This window comes from Fusarium phalaenopsidis (genome assembly GCF_050370095.1).
Source record: "Fusarium phalaenopsidis strain FUZ10S chromosome Unknown contig_32302, whole genome shotgun sequence".
Taxonomy (NCBI): domain Eukaryota; kingdom Fungi; phylum Ascomycota; class Sordariomycetes; order Hypocreales; family Nectriaceae; genus Fusarium; species Fusarium phalaenopsidis.
The window spans coordinates 2,971,415-2,988,250 of NW_028145405.1; the positions used below are offsets into that span (position 1 = coordinate 2,971,415).

At 54.8% G+C, this 16,836-nt stretch overlaps 4 protein-coding genes across 4 annotated transcripts; 2 read left to right on the forward strand and 2 right to left on the reverse strand.

Moving 5' to 3' along the window:
* Positions 1-2,356: 2,356 nt before the first annotated feature.
* LRP88_08287 (uncharacterized protein) lies at positions 2,357-5,755 on the forward strand (the record flags this gene model as incomplete). The annotated part of the gene is made up of 1 exon (XM_083244795.1): positions 2,357-5,755. The coding sequence occupies one exon, from the start codon at positions 2,357-2,359 to the stop codon at positions 5,753-5,755; it is 3,399 nt and encodes a 1,132-aa protein (XP_083099289.1).
* A 3,423-nt stretch (positions 5,756-9,178) lies between these two features.
* On the forward strand, positions 9,179-11,531 carry LRP88_08288 (transient receptor potential ion channel family protein; the record flags this gene model as incomplete). The annotated part of the gene is made up of 2 exons (XM_083244796.1): positions 9,179-11,066; positions 11,125-11,531. 2 exons carry the CDS (start codon positions 9,179-9,181, stop codon positions 11,529-11,531), a joined length of 2,295 nt encoding a protein of 764 aa, XP_083099290.1.
* A 324-nt stretch (positions 11,532-11,855) lies between these two features.
* Positions 11,856-12,968, reverse strand: LRP88_08289 (uncharacterized protein; the record flags this gene model as incomplete). Its single annotated transcript, XM_083244797.1, has 1 exon — positions 11,856-12,968. The coding sequence occupies one exon, from the start codon at positions 12,966-12,968 to the stop codon at positions 11,856-11,858; it is 1,113 nt and encodes a 370-aa protein (XP_083099291.1).
* A 527-nt stretch (positions 12,969-13,495) lies between these two features.
* LRP88_08290 (uncharacterized protein) lies at positions 13,496-16,079 on the reverse strand (the record flags this gene model as incomplete). Its single annotated transcript, XM_083244798.1, has 6 exons — positions 13,496-13,538; positions 13,600-14,222; positions 14,276-14,314; positions 14,366-14,438; positions 14,491-14,568; positions 14,620-16,079. The coding sequence occupies 6 exons, from the start codon at positions 16,077-16,079 to the stop codon at positions 13,496-13,498; spliced, it is 2,316 nt and encodes a 771-aa protein (XP_083099292.1).
* Between the last annotated feature and the right edge of the window lie 757 nt (positions 16,080-16,836).

Genomic DNA, 16,836 nt, shown 5'->3' on the forward strand with positions numbered 1-16,836 from the left:
ACAGGGACCGACATCTTGGCACATTTGCATCACGATTGAGCGCTTTCCAGGTCGCGCATCGTTGCCCAATCAGGAGCTCATCATGACTTCTTGACAGGACCGCTGAGAGAAAACTGGGGAAAGCTGCAGAGACACCTGCTTCAACGTCACATTTGAATCATTATGGTCGACGGAGTTGGTCTAGGTTATTCTTGAGACTATTTTCAGCTTGACCAGCTGCCCACAGTCCCCGAGATCCACCAACCATGCGACCGAGAGATTCTTGTTCAAACGTTAATCGGGCGTAAACCACTGCATGCAAGATCCGCAACCTCGCGCAAGCAAGTGCCTGCTAGGACAACGCATGCTGCGCAAGGCGCTTTTCGCACCCCTTGATATGGACAGTGTGGCATTAGAGCATGTTCATGGAGACTGCCGATGTTTCCCAGACAATGGTCTGTCAATGATGAAATCTGACGGCGTTTCTACCGAGGCTTTCCCAGAGGTTCAAAGAAACGCCGCTGCTGACACGGGAAGACTTCCAGAAATCATGCCCTAAAAGAGGAGCTGGCGAGCAGTGATCGACAAGACGATAGACCTATCGCACCATGCATGCGCAGCACAGGCGAGAGGCTGTGTCCCTCCTCAATCAACTCCAGTTTCAGCCGCACCATAAAGTGGAAAAACTCCGTCAAGTTTGAGGTATCTTCTCAAGCAGGGAATCAACAAGAATGGCACCGCTTCTGCCTGACACCTGCAGGCCATCGCCATGGTATTAGCTCGGATGCCTGGGACCGGTGATGGACTAAGAAAGGATGCTTGGTCGAAACAGGGCGGCAGGGTCAAGCCGACAACCGACTGAAAAGTGCCTCGTCGCCGAGACACGTCTCACGCCGGCAGCAGAGCAGTGACATCAGAAAAACCCTACAAGGCTGATGGAGTCTCCCCCCCGACGCTAGGGTTGCAGAGCATCGCTTGAGGTGTGTGTCTGGTACGACAATATGCTCTGTAATGGTTCCCAAAAGGCGCCCCCTGCCCTGCCTCGTTCAAAGTCGAACTAAGACAAGCTCCGCCGCAACTGGTGTTCCTCGCACGCACACACAAAGCACCAGCTGTGGTTGACCCGTTCCCAAGTCGGGGCATTGGAAAACGCCTTGGGAGATGGGCCAGAGGCTCTGAATGGTTGGATGATGGACGAGCTGGAACAAGGGTCTCTCATGGGGCGTGGGGCTGGGTTGAATGCGCCTCGGCTCCAAAGCCCCCCCATCCAGAACGCCTAGCGGAGATGGAGACGGGCGATAGAGGCATACCGTTTCCAGCGGGCCTGATGCGAGAGTCCCGTCTAGCTGTGGTCTGTGGTTGCAATAGACACCAAACGACCGTTTCCCCGGCGGTTCCAACCCTGCGACTGGGCACCCGCTGGTCCTCTGCTCTCCAGCATGGCTCGCACAAGCAAGGGGACGGACCAGGCTGTACAGTATTGGATGGATGGATGGATGTCACGCCTGCGCCTGCAACGCCCCTCGCTCTGGACCAACTACCGCACGACCTTACCGCCCTCGTCTTTTTCCCTTGGGATCAAAACGCCGGCTCTCACTGTTCAAGCCTCATTTCATCCACCTTCGCCTCTGCCACAGTCGCTTTTGTGTCTGCCCTCCAGTCAGCCTCTGCATAGTATTGTCCCTGCGCCGCCGACTCTGATCTGTTCTGATTTGCTCTCACTTCAGTCGCGAGCCCCTCCTCCGCCCATATCACAGACGCCGGCTTCCATTTCCAGTGAAACCCCCCTCCCACATCTCCCCTGCCAGCTGCCCCTCAACAAGACACTCACTCACTCACTCACTCGCCTCGCTTCTCTGCACATTCTGCTGCTGCTTCAATCCCTCCCGTCTGCTTGAACCTGCGCGCCACAATCCTGCGCCGATCTCTTGTGTCTCCTGCTTCTGTGGGTTCGCTGTCCTGGGTCAAGTAACCTACCTTACCTGAACTGAGCAGGGGCATCGGCGCCCCTAAGCGCTCTTTGATCCGCTTTCACGCGCGACGCCGCGTTCCAACTTCAGCCCTTTCCCCCTCCTTCTTCCTCTCAACCCGACTTCAAGGGAATACTGTTCTCCTTCACCTGTCACTCTCAACCCTACCGGCGGCTCCTGTTTTTTGCATCCTACCAGTCGCCGCGACCTGTCTGAACCTTGACGGGCCTCGTTCTGCAGCCACGATCGCTCTCCAACGGAGCCGATCCACCTCCCACCTCCTCCGCCGCGCACCGGTCCCCAGGACCATGATCCCCAGCCTGTGATCTGACAGAGGGAGCACGCCCAGTCAAGATCCACTCATTGCATATATACTCCCATTCCTCCCTCTCCTCCCAGTCGCAACCATGGCTTCCACATTCGAGGTCCAAGACCCCCATACTCAAGCCTTCCCCGGCCAACAACGCCCATCGACCTCCTCCATCGACTCGAACCAACTACCACCCACCCTGTCGCGCATCGATAGCGAGTCGCTGTCGCCCATTAACTACCTCGAGACCCCCGGCTCCAACTCTAGCCTTGACCAGTACCAGCCCAGTGACTATAGCGACTTTGAGGAGGACCCTTTCTTCGGCGCCGACTTCAACAACATCGAGAGAGTCGATCCTATCTTCCTCGGAGACCAGGCCGTGCTTGGCCCGTCTATTTCTCCCGGTCTTGTGTCGGGCCAGGATGTGGACATCAACACCTACAATCCATTGACTCCCGAACAAACGGCGTCGGTGCACACAAGAACCCCCCAGAGTGACCTCTCCCACGCGATCAAGGGATCGGCCCCTCCAGAGCTCCCCAATTGCATCTCGCCACAGGTGATCCAGAAGCAGTTCAACCCACCTCCCATCGTCACACAGACCTCCTTGACACCCAGTCAGAGTAGCAGCTGCCGGTCCAGCGAAGACGGCCTGGCGCCCAGTGTTGCGGCGATGACTAGTCCTCGAGTTACTGTCTCGATGTGGGGTAAGGACGATGAGACCCCTCTTCATACCTCTATCGAACGCTCCTTTGAGGATAGCCCGACTACAGTTCGCGGCGGGTTTGAGTCGGCCGGGGATTTGATATCCTCAAGCGACAATTCCGCAGCCCGTGACTCCACAGGGCAATGGCAGCGCAACTCAGTGACTGGACATGCTGGGCTGGACCCCAACAACCGTACCTCGCAGGAGACGCCAAGTATTAACGAGCTGGCTACTAGGCGAAACGACGAGGAGCGGAAGGGAATGGTTGGTGATTGGTTGACCAATAAGATGAATGACCTTTCTGTCCAGCCGGCAGAGACGTCTCAGGACACTATCAATGAGCTCAATCGCCCACGCGATGATGCTCATGACGGGGTCCCATTCAACCGCCAGACCGAAAACAGGGTCATCCCTGGCCAGACTTACTATCATGGCAAAGGCGAAATGAACCAGACAGACTACGACATGATCGCTGCTGACCGGAACTGGGCCGATGCTCCGATGGTGCATGGTATCAGAAACGGAGCAGATGGAAAATATCAACCAGAAACGTCGGCAGCTGCCATGGAAAGATTTGAGAGAATGTGTCGAGATACTGATTCGATCATCTCAAGAGCCGCCACGTGGGGCACCCGTCGGCGAAGTCTCCCCAGTCTCTTTGACCTTGACATGTCCGAAGTCACCAGCGGCGGCATTCTCAAGAAGCTCTCTGTGAGCCGAGGGGACAAGGGGAGCAAGCCAGGCGGCCTGCTCAGGGGTCTCGGAACATTGGTGCGTCGGCCCAGTACCTCTCAGATCCTTAAGCGTAATCGCACCGGGAATGACGACGAGAGTATACCAAGCAACGATAGCCGAGGAAGCCAAGACTCGAAGCGCGATAGCATCTCCAACAAACGCGAAAGTCTTGCGCCACCGGTCCGCATGGGAAGCTGGGGCAAGAAGCCCATGCCCTCGATCAATACAGCTATAGTTTCTATGGGTAGCAACATTGCATCCATCGGAACTACACACGCCCGCAATGGATCCGTTAGTGCCACACCCGTGGCATCTGTAACTTCGCCGAAGAGTCCCTTTGGCAGCCTCTCTATCAAAGGCTCCATCCGGCGACAACGAAGCAAGTCGGATCTCCCCAAGCCGACACCAGCCAGCATGCAGACAGAGAGCCACCCGACTCTTGTGTCGATGTGGAAGCGTGAGACGGGAGGACCACCCGTAGCCGCCTTGGCCAAGACCAAGAATACGGAATATGACGATGACGACGACGATGACGAGGACCTGGATGAATCCGATATGAAGACAAACCCCAACATCATCGACAACATCACTCCCAACCTTGAAGGATTCCAGCAGCACATCATCGACCTGAATCCCGACTTGGCCAACACCAATAACTATCTTGTTGATCGTATTGCTTATCAACAAGTGCAACGTTACAAGTCCTTGCTCAAGAACAAGGTTACCCACCTCGGGTTGGGTGCCAAGTGCCCTTCCGGTATCCTGTGCATCGCTAGAGGTGGCTCGGCTGCTCTTCTCGACCAAAACAACAGCCCTCAAGAACTTGATCCTCTCTCATCGCCCAACGATGTCGATGATGGGACCCCGGTTGAAGGTGCTATCAACCATGAGAGCTTCCGCCAGGATATTCCCATGCCTCCGACCAGCCGCCTGCCGGCCGAGTTTGAGTGCCAGCTTTGTTACACGAGCAAGAAGTTTACGAAGCCCTCCGACTGGACCAAGCATGTTCATGAGGATGTGCAACCCTTCACTTGCACCTGGGACAAGTGTAGGGAGCCAAAGATGTTCAAGCGCAAGGCTGACTGGGTTCGACATGAGAACGAAGGACATCGCCATCTTGAATGGTGGACGTGCGATGTTGAGGCTTGCCATCACCAGTGTTACCGACGTGACAACTTCCTTCAGCATCTCGTGCGAGAGCACAAGTATCCTGAGCCAAGGGTCAAGACAAAGGCTGCGATAAAGAAGGCAGGCGGTGCGGAGCCCACATGGCAAAAGGTTGAGCAGTGCCACCGAGAGACAACGAAGCGGCCCCAAGATGAGCCCTGCAGGTTCTGTGGCAAGACGTTCCCGACCTGGAAGAAGCTGACGGTTCACCTGGCAAACCACATGGAACAAATATCGCTGCCGGTGCTGCGTCTGGTGGATGCCAAGGCCAGCGAGCTCGAAGCAGACACTGTCATCAGTCCAATTCAGGATCCTCCTCCACGAAACATCCTCACAACACCTGTCGACCAAAACGTTTCTGATATGCAATTCCCTGGAGGGGCTTGCGGGGGATTTCCACCAAATACTCAACAGATGCCATATCAGCAACCGGGCCACCTGATCTACCAGCCAGTCATGCCGACGGATGCGTATCAACAAACCCCTGGATTTTACCAAGACCAATTTGGCAATGTTGGGCCCAATCCGCACGCGGAGATGGGGATGCATCCTATTAACCACGGCGGCTTTAACCACGCCGCGCAGATGCAGGAGATGCCTGTTGCCCGCCAAGGGGGCTACGTGCAGCAAGGCCCTAACGGCTATATGATGCCGAGCAATGGGGTAGAATCATACAACCAAATGAATGCGCTTGGGCTTCAGCAGAACCACGGGGTACCGATGCAACAGATGGGGTACGACGGGATAATGGACCCGTCGAGCGGCAATGGAAGCCCATTTAGTGGGCAGGGATCAGTATCGCCTTATTCGCACTCACCAAACTTGAATGCCAACAACAACAACAATGGCGGAAACATGTGGAGCGATGGGCGGATGCCTGGATATTAGCAAGAGGATGTTTAGCCCGAGACCCGAGGACACGAGTTATGACTGCGGCTGTCCTGGCTCGCATCGTCTACGAGTGCAGCGGGATCTGGGGATTATTATTATGTCTGGTGGCACTAGCCAGACCATGAGTGGTAAAAGGGGAGGATGGCAATGTATTTGGGATACCATGACGATTCTTACGGACGATGATTTGGGCTTATAGGCGATAGCCTGTTTCTTTTCTTGGGCCGACTAGATTTCTTGGATTCTTTCTGGGGGTTCTCTGGGAGGCGAGGGTGTTGGCGACGGATGACTCGAAGCTTTGAGGCAGAGCAATCTGGAACGGCACCATAGGGACATTGGATAAGGAGGGATTTGAGACAAAGCAAGACGAGAAAGGGATACAAAGCTGGCGCCAGGGTCTTATTTATGAATGAAAATGTCAAATTGCATCTTGCAGCGATAACATCGAGACTCTATGATCTGCACTTGGCATTGCTAAATATACCGGCTGCGGCACGAGATGGGGAAGACATGGGAGGCTCAGCGGGAACACGCCTCTCGCGTGAGCAATGGATGACGAAGCCTGGGTCTAAAAAGAGCGATTGCAAGCCAAGCTTTTCGTCTCAAAAGGGGGCTTGGGGCGGTTGTGGATTCCATATGGACTCTGAGAGTGTGTGGTGGAGAATAGAGTTGGGATACGCTGGGAGGCGCTTGGGCCGTATGTGAAATCGGCCGGGCGTTTGAGGTTGATGGGCGTTAAAAAAAATCTGGCTTATTTTGCGGTCTCATGAGATGAGGGAGATTGAGCAGACTGATACCGACTAGCTTGTTGTAATTAGTTCTCTGTTCATCTGCTCGCGTGTGCTATTACCGCTACGCGACATTCTCTGTTCAGTGTCTATTACAACAAGGTAATCGAGAAATGTGACCGAGTCTGGCCAAGCAAGGATCGTTGTGGCTGGGTTGGTTACCGAGATTTGCAATGGCCGCGTCAACCCTGGCCATGCTGAGTAAGGAGATGATAGATGAATGGATCAATGTTTCTATCTATGGATAAATAAATGGATGTTGGCGACGACGACGGTGGTGGCGGCGCTGGGTTCATCAAAGACCGAGCAGGGTCGGCTTCAGTCGGTGCCCGGTATCCCTTTTCGGGGACTCGTGACATCCTTTTCGACAGATCGGCCAGAGCACGAGCACACAGAAAGAGTCTGGATTGTCTTGTTGCTGAGCTAAAGTTGCAGCAGCGGCTGCTGAGACGCTGACAAGTCAGTGATGGAACATCGAGTCAGTGGCGACATGACTTGACACGGCCGAGTGTCTGGACTATGATCAACGGTGGCATCGTAGCGTAGCTTCCTCCCGAGCGTCTGGTTTGCCTTTTCTGATGACAACAAGGACGGAAAGGCGGCACAGAGGTTTATCATTCGTCTTGTGTTCCATAGACAGGGCAACCTGGGACGCAATATGTGTGGAACACGCCGGCTTGAAGCACTTGATGCCGCGTGGGCCTGTACCTGCAGAAAAGGAAGACGTGATTTCGACCAAGGGGGAGGGCGCCGAGGTTGGACACGGGCTATTCCTTGACGAGGGACAGAGGAGCTTGGGGCAATTCATGACTTCCATGGATGAAGCATGGGTGCTTGGATTTTGCGGTCGGGAGGCTTGAGGCGGGTGGTAGATCATTTCACGCCAGAAGGTTGGTTGGATAGTCGAGTTGAGGTTGAGACTTGGCGGCTCAAGACATTGAGAGGCTGGTTCATATTGACCAATATTCAAGAGACATTCAGTTCACCTCTGGTTCACAGAGAGTGAGGAGAAACCCGATGTACGGGTTTGTGATGAATGGATGTTGGCACATGAGCTCAGACGACAGACGACGGACGAGATGTGCATGCACAACCACCCACAAACCCGAACGGACGTTGAATAAGCATATGGAGCAGGCCAAGCCCACCGCTCTGGCTGGCTGGGAACAGCTTTCTTTTCCTAAGCTGGTTTCAGAAGAAGCTGGGGTCGACCGCGTCTTGGCCTGGGACTGGTCAGCCGCTGAGAAGCCACCGTCTGAGAGGGAGGGTCGGGTTCTGTGGGTCAAAGGGTCAAACCCCTGCATCTCAAGACTTTCAAGAACCTGCTTGGACGGGCAGAAGAGCCGCTGGAAGCAGCAAAAACCAGCGTGAGTGCGCTGTGTGCCTTGAGGGAGCCAGGACCCTTGATGCGAGCCCCTGGCCGACGGTCCACTGAGGCTCCACGGGTGAGAGGGGGTCCCCCTGGCAAGCGGGTCAGGGATCTTGGGTTGGCGTCTCAGGGGTTCGATCCGTCGTCGGTGGTGGTTCGACAGAACCGTTCTCACGCTCAAGGATGGCCGAATTGCTTGATTGCCCACTGACTGGATGGATGTTGCTGTTGTTGATTGCTGACTGCGGCGACTCCAGGCGTAGGTCGTAGCTTCCCCAGTTGGTGGTTGGCTCCTGCCCGTGAACTGGAGGCCCTTTGGTGTTTGGGGTGTCTATCAATCGGAAGGACGCCTCCCTCCCTCCTTCCTCTTGGATGGATCGCACCTCAGAACCTGGAACCTCCTCCACCTTTGGGTTGGGATCCCCGTTTAGTTCTCGTTTTTCTGCTCGTGCTTCCTTGTCTCGTCTTGTCTTATCCTTTCTTCTCTTGGGCTTCTCCTCTTTTTCCCTCCTCTTGCTCTTTCTTCCCTCTCCTCATCTCTCTCTCTCATCACATTGGTCTTTTGCATTGTACAAACCCATCTCAAGCGTCGTTTTCCTTTTTCACTGTCTTTCTTTGCAACTGTTTCCGTCCAAAGAAGGACATGCTGCTTCCTTTGCGGCATTGTCGACTCCTGGCCTCTCATTTCAGCATCACATAACGCGCCCAATCGGCCCATCCCATCCGTTAGACAGACTCGAAAAAGCCCCGACCCTCCCTTATAAGCGGACTGGTCGCCCGCCCCATCACGACACCCTCACTCAGCACCTCCACGACACACGACACCCACGAACGATCAAACGCCGGCACGTTGGAACTTCACGGGCGTCTAGGCAACTCGTTGCCCTTTCACTTCTTTTCTTTCCAGGTTGATCCTCGGCCATCTTTGCGCGTGCTTGCACTGCCTTGCCATTAACCTTTGAGATAACTTGCATCTCCGCCATTCATTACACATACAGCTCTTCAGCTACAGTCTCTCTCTACATCTCTATTTTATCGTCTTGATACCATTCCTTACATCATCCTCCAACGATTTTCAACTATTTCTCGGTTTCTTTTCCACTATCCGTATCAATTTTCTTGGATATCACTACTCAACTGTGTCTCTTGACTATACCCTGACGACCAACACTTTTCGAAGCCCAACAACTCGATCCAGTCGCGAACGAGTTACGAATTTCCCGTCTTTTTCTCTAGTTTCCTTGTACGACACTTTCTTCGAAAATGACTCGATCTCACTCACAGTGGAGCGCATGGAAGGTGGTTGCGACGGCGGCGGCTCTCGTCACTGGCGTTCTGGGTGACAATGTTCTCAAGACTTCTGGCTTCTCCGACTGCGGTACCGTTCCCGATATCAAGGTTGAGAGGCTGAACCTTAGCTACGACAACGACAAGCAGGAGGTTACTTTTGATGTGGCCGGCACTAGCAAGACGAGACGGAACGTATCTGCTTATCTCGAAGTGACGGCGTACGGCCGCCAAGTCTATCAGAACAGCTTCAACCCTTGCGAACAGGGTATCAAGCAGCTCTGCCCCGTACCTGCTGACCATTTCGCTGCCAAGGGCACTCAGAAGATCCCCGCTGAGTGGGCAAACAAGGTCCCTGCCATTGCTTTCCAGGTCCCCGATATTGCTGCTCAAGCGACTCTTAAGCTCATGAGCCTCGACGATGACAAGGAGCAGGTTGCCTGTATTCAATCTCAAGTCCAAAACGGCAAGACTGCCTCAGTCAATGCCGTAACCTACCTGTCTGTCGGTGTCATTGGAGCCGCTCTCGTCGTCTCCGGTGCCACGGCCGCATCGTCTGCTCTTGGTGGTGCTAGCGCTGCCAGTGGCGGTATCCCCAGTCCCAGCTTCGCAGAGACTTTGGGATGGTTCCAGGGCATGGCCATGAACGGCATGCTGTCAGTCGACTACCCGCCCGTGTACCGCAGCTTCGCAAAGAACTTTGGTTTCTCGGCCGGTATCATCCCCTGGCAGCAGATCCAGATCTCCATCGACAACTTTCGCGGCATGACAGGAGGCGACCTCACCACGGACAGCGTCGAATTCCTCAAGAACGCTACGCTCGTCTTCCCCGACAACTCGACCAGCACCCCGGAGCAGCACTCTTTCAAGGTCAAGCGAGCTTTCGACACTTTTGAGTCGTTGGCCAGACTGACCACCCGTGGTGAGCTGGAGACTTCAGTTGGCGGCTCAAGCGAATCTTCCGACTCTGGCGAGTCTGGTGCTACCAACGTCATCTCCGTTTCTGGAATCTCGGCCTTTGTCCAGCAGTACAGCGTGCCCAAGTCCAACACCTTCATGACTGTTCTGCTGGTGGTTGCCATCATCATTGCCGCCATCATTGTCGGTATTCTCTTGGTCAAGGTCATTCTCGAGATTTGGGCCCTGTTTGCCAGCTTCCCCAAGTCCTTGGCTGGTTTCCGTCAACATTACTGGGGTTCCATTGCTCGAACCATTACTCACCTTATCCTGGTGCTCTACGGTATCTGGGTTCTGTACTGCGTGTTCCAATTCACCCAAGGTGACTCGTGGGCGGCAAAGACTCTGGCTGGTGTGACGCTGGCCATCTTCACCGCCATCCTTGCCTTCTTCACGTGGAAGATCTTCAGCACCGTCCGCAAGCTCAAGAGCTCTGAGGGTAGCCCCGACGGCCTGTACCAGAACAAGGAGATCTGGATCAAGTACTCCCTCTTCTACGAGTCGTACAAGAAGGAGTACTGGTGGATCTTCATCCCCACCATCGTCTACCTCTTCGCCAAGGGCTGCACCCTTGCCGTTGGCGATGGAAACGGCCTGCCCCAGACGATTGCCCAGCTCGTCGTTGAGAGCATCATGCTCATCCTACTCGTCTGGGCTCGACCCTTTGAGCGCAAGTCTGGCAACATCATCGGTATTGCCATCCAGACTGTGCGCGTCCTGTCGGTGGCTTGCATTCTCATCTTTGTCCACGAGCTCAACATTCCTCAAGACAGCAAGACGGTTGCTGGCGTGGTCCTAATCGCCGTGCAGTCCGCCCTCACTGGTCTTTTGGTGATCCTCATTATCTGGAACGCCATCAACCTCCTGGTTAAGGAGAACCCCCACCGCAAGCGAAGAAAGGAGATGGGTAAGTTGAATCAAGATAACCTGATAGATGACTTTGACACTGACAAAACAACCTACAGAGAAAGCCCAGCGTGACATGGACACGCTCACTCCCCTGGACGCCCGCAACTCGCTCCTCCTCGACCGCAAGGACAACACCAACACTAGCATCAACATGTTCCCCGTCTCGGCCCCCGTTCAAGAGAAGCAGCACCAACGGTCCATGTCTCGTGACAACTATGTTGCTGCCGAGGAAGGCCTGCGGGCAAACGATTACTCTTCGAGCCCTCCTTCGTACTACCGAGATCTGACCGCCATGGACCACAACGACTCGCAACACGCTCACGGCGGTGCCCCTGTAGCCTGGGCCCATAGAGCGCCAAGTCCGCCAGGCATGGGGCGCTATGACAACGAGTACGGTGGTTACAGCCCTCTCAACAGGCAATCATACGGGTACGGAAACGGGGGTGGCTACAGAGGCTTCTGAACGACAGTGACAGTTAAGCCTCACGATCCATGACTCTTGTATTTCTACTCCCGGGTCTCCTTGTACATACGACGCTCATGCCGAGCCTTTCTTATCTGTTGAGAGAGAGAGTCTGGTCTTGGCTATATGTACAAAGACAATTTGGGTAGGGAGGGACCGAATTCACTTCGGAGGGGGGGTATTGAAGCGAAAGACTTTGTTTTACCACGGAAGCGCATCACCATCTTTTTGTCCAATAGAACCTTTTAACTATGCAACACTGTCAATGGTATCCTTCGTAACTTGGTGCGAGCTCTATGAGGCCTCACTGGCGTATCGTATCCGTCACTCCCCGTGCTTGATCAGGTACGAGTTCGATATGGCCTTGAAGCTGAACCCGCCATCCTCTCGCTTGAGCACAATGCCCTCCCTCTTCCTCCCGTTGACGCCCTTGCCCTCGGCCCGCTTGACGAGCTCAGCCAAACTCCCTCCAATCTCGCGCATCAGCCGATATCCATGCACAGGGACGTGCGGCACACCCAACCGCGGCGCCCACTCATCATGTACCTCCCTCGGGGGCAGGTAGCGCTGGGTGTCAATATCCCACACCGAAAAGATGAAGAAGTTGTGCGTGTTCTTGGGGAAGCCCTCGTAGTTGGCCTGTATGCTAGACCCGCACAACTCGCCCTGGATGGCTACGTTTCGACTTAACGACGAGAGAGTCGTGGGGAGGTTGAGCTTCCGCGCCGTGGACCAGAAGAGCGGCGGACTTCGTGGGTGGCCCTCGACGAGGGTCCGGTTCCGGGAGCACACGCCGAAGCAGCCCGAGGGGTCGTTTACAATCTCCGGGGCCAGAAGCGGGTAGTGGGTGCTGTCGGCGCGGACGTAGAAGACCGTCATGGAGGACCCATCCATCTTTGTGGACTCCTGGAACACCTCGTTGGCGTGGGAGTCAAACACCTCTGGCATGTTTTGCACACGCTCCTGGTCCGTCTTGAGGATAAAGTAGGGAAACTCTGGTAGGGCAGTGCCGCCGCCGGAGACAGGCAACAATGTCGAGGGGTCCTCAAACTTGCGGACCTTAAGTATGTCCTCGAAGCTAGTCTCCTTCAGCTCCTCGGGAGAGAGTTCCTCGACGGCGGCGACTACCTCTGGAAACTTGGACAACGGCATGAGCAGGCCCTGCGAAACGACGCCCCGGACTCGGCGCGTCCTGATCCGGATGTCTGGTGTGGGGCCGTTGTCGTCCGGAGCGGGGTTTGCTAGAAATGCCCACCGGGGGTCCGACCCGGGCAGGAGGGAGTCGATCTCAAAGTACAGGCCGCGGTCGCCGAGCTTGAATTCCCCGATGGCGACGACGCATGTCCAGCCGTCGACCGAGGCGGCTACGGTGCGGTCGGCGCCAGGGATTGGTGTGAGGGCTGATACTTGCCGGACGGTGACGAGCTTTCGCGGCATGATGGGCAAAAGATGAGTTAAAATTGGTTTGATGGTAGGATGCTGTCCGACTTGATATCCATTTATATACTTGATAGAAGCAGGCTGAGTTTATTTAACGACTCCATCCTCTCTGTTAGGTCTGAGCTCAGCCGGCCAGATGAGTCAACCCGGCCCGTTGACAAGGATGCTTTGCTTTGGGCATATTCAAGACCAACACGACGATGCAGCTAGGCTGTGCTCTTTTACTAGAAATTCGTATCATCTCGTATTGAATGCAAATTACAGGCCTTTCTTATTCATCTTGGAAACACTCGACGCGAGACGCAGACACCCAGCTCAACACAACACAACACAGTTACAGGCACATGTGCTTGCTTTGGAATATTGTGATATTTCTCTTGTAGCTTGCCATCTGCCCCAATGGCATATCCCAGATAGCCCTGTGATGCTTCGCAAATCGCCCAACGAAGTACAGCACCAGTAGAGCTAACAATAACTATCCATTGCAACATTGAACCCCGCTTATTCATCACGCCCCAGCCTCATCACGTAGATAGTGCAAGGCATGCATCAACAGCTAGTCCAACCCTGGAAAGAGGTGTGTTAGCCTGAGCTGACCGAAAGACGATGGATCATGCATGTTACTCACCTTCCCTCCTTCTCGTATACCACATCACTAATCACCTCCTTGTCTAGATCTGGGAACATGCCTGCCAGCGTTTCGACGACATTCGCGTGCTCAGCCCGGGAGAGCCGTTGGGCTTCTGCTGCTTCGGCACTCGCTTGCCGTGCAGCTGCTTCTTCTGCCGATAGCTCGTGCCTTGAGGCTGGGTGTGGGGGTTCACGGGGCTCTTCACGACTCTGCCGAAGCTGCTCTGGCGGTGCTGGAGTGCGAGGTGCACTACTAGGACCTGGCTCGCTGGTGGCAACAGGTTCGTCGGAAAACATCCTTCCGATCGTGGAGAGCGGTCTCTGGATTGTCTTGAGAAGGCCTGTAATAGCCGCCTTGTCGTCGCCCGTGTAGCCATCATTCGACGTTGAACGGCGGGGTGCGGGCGTATTTTGCCCATCGAGAGATTGTCGGCTGGCCGGCTCACCAGGAGGTACCGACTTCTCGTTAAACACGGGCTGTTGGGTCGCTGGTGGCGATGCTGCATGCTTCTCGGCAATAGCTGAGACAGCTGCTTCTACGTGCCTTTCAAACTCATCATCCGTGATGGTTAGAGTCGTCCTATCCATGTTCTCGATGAACTGAATGGCACCCATCTGAGGCTTTGTTAGTATGTTAAACTCATTGACTTAATGAATGTCTTACCAGGGAGGACAAGTAGTAGCCTGCTTCGCCTCCAAGCTTCTCCTGGTTTCTGAACCGAAGGATGTATTGCACATTAGAGACCAAGTGGTCAGGGTTCGACTGCAAAACGACGTAGATGAGCAGGGGCATGAAGGAGTCGGCCGATGAATCCGACTTGTTGTGTTTCAATAGACCTGCACCGTGTTAGTGGACGCTGTCAGCTGAGGGAGGGTCTGGGCGTCATACCAAAGATCACCTTGCAACAGTTCAGGACGCAGATGATCTTGTCGCGTGGTGCTCTGTACGACTTGATTTTGAGTAGTTCTGCTCCAAGTTAGCGATAAGCCACACATAGTTTGAATGCGCTGACCTTGCTGAGCCAGCTTCAGGAAGCGGCGCCCACTCTCTCCAACAGGTGGAATATCCAGATGCTCCTCCTTGACCCAACCGTAAATGTTAATCTTTTGGGTAACGATATCATCCCGCTCTACATCTTCTTGATGTTGACCGCGTCGGCCAGGTCCGAGGGGGATATCACCTCCCTTTCGCTTGGGCTTTGCCCCAGGGATGGGCTTGGGCGGCATGATGGCGGGAGAGAATGTTTGTGTGTACAGCCTATTCATGACCAACTTCTCCATTCCCTCACGAGCATTGTCAAACTCGGCATCCGAAACATCTCTCCAGACCTCGCAGAGCGCCATTTTGTTGGCGATGAAGGCTAAGAAATCCCCAATAATCTTGACCTGCTCATGGACCATCCATTGCCGCTTGGCGAATTCCGACAAGAAGGACTTGAGGTATCGCGCTACGGGATCTGCCTTCTTATTCCGAAGCTGCTCTAGGAAACGGTGAAAGTCGAAGGGAAGAACTGGTTCTGGCTCTGGCTCGGGAGGCGGGGGTCGATGCGCTTGCGCCGGTGAGCTTGGAGTGGCCACGCTCGCAGTACGTTCTGGTTTGGGGCGTGGAGGCGTTCCATGGATTCCGTCCTTGGGGGGTACTGGTGGCCCATGATCATCGATGCCGGCATCGACTGATCCTGCTGCGGGAGGTGAGCTGGTCGAGATGTGTAGGCCTTGAAGCTGACCAGATATCGACGGTGCAAGAGGTTCGAGGCTCGACTTTCGGGGAGGATGCTGGACAGGGTGTCCCAGCATGGGCGACGCAATCTCTAGCCTGGGGCTCATGACTTCTTCCTCGCCGGGTCCGCCGCCTACCTCACTGAACTGCTCCATGATGCTCTGAATCTCGGACCGTGATCTGCCTTCCTGCTCATCCTCGCTCAGGTACCGCCTCTCGTCGTATTCGGCATCTGACTTGGAAGGAGAGATCTCTCCGGGGTGAAGCGAGCGGGTGGCATTTGAAGGAGTTCTTGAAGGTGGCTGAGAAGTTGTTGGGGTTGCAGGCGTGGGGTCGACGTAAGTGGAGGGTTCGGCGGTGAGGTACTGCGTAGCGGTGTCGTTCGACGAGGGAAGTATCATGGGCTTAACGGTCGCCAGGGATGAGGACTGTGCGTTTAATGCATCGCTCCCGGTTCGCTGGTGGCCAGCGACCTGTTTTCCTCTGGCCACTTCCGACTGAGGCTCCCCAGCGGCTGCGTTCTCGCCTTGCAGCGATATGCTCGAGGGCTGGTCCTGGAAGTCGATCAAGTCCCCTTCGGGACCGCTGTTTGACTTTGGAGCATGCTCAAAGCTTGCATCTCGGTCACGTTCCCTTGTATCCGTCTCCCCCGCGGCGGGGTGTTTGGCAGACGTCACCTCGACATCGGGTTTGCTAGGCAGCGTCTCGTCGGGGACAAGCTGGCTGGAAGAGGTCTCGGACTGCTCCGGGGGAGACATGCAAGAGTTCGGGCGGTTGGCGGTGGAAGAGGAGTCGGGACGTCAAGGCGAGGGGTAGGATTGTGTGAGATGAGGGGGAGAGCCCATCCGCAGTCCTACAAGGCTGAGGCCCAAGGTTGTATTATCTCGAGAGCGGGGAGCTTGTCGAAGCTCAAGGAAGGTCGGGTCGAGAAGCTGGCGGCAGGACCAAGTTGGAGGGCGTCAGAAGGTTCCGACGTGATGTTGGGGGAGAGTCTAGGCAGTAAATGGCCAAGAGAGTTTGTTGGTTGCCGCTGGTAGTGATGTTGCTGTGTCAGCGTCAAGTTCGAGACAACCAAGACATGGATGGAGACTACCTAAACTTGAAGCTGGCGCGCGTGCCTTCATGGATTCACCCATGGCAGGACCCCTCCTCCCTCCTTCTCCATCTCCAGCGGCTAGCTCCGCTAATAAGCACTTGGAACCTCATGCGTGTTACACCTCGGGCGTGCAAATTGGAGTGGGTCATAGTGGAAAATCCACTCTGGCACAGGGGTCAGGAGCTGTAATTCACGTGACCGAGTTCATCGTGTGTTTAAATGTTTTTTGTAGTGTATTAAATTGATGGATTGTTATCAAGAGTAAATTCTGATAAAATATATGAAAAGAAATATCGAGTCCATTGTAATGTCATAGCAGTATTATGCTGCAATATACTGCTTAAGTAGGGCTTGTATGTATGCCACACAATTGCACCTCGAAGCCCAATGTGAAGCTATCATAACCTCCCCCTCCCTCC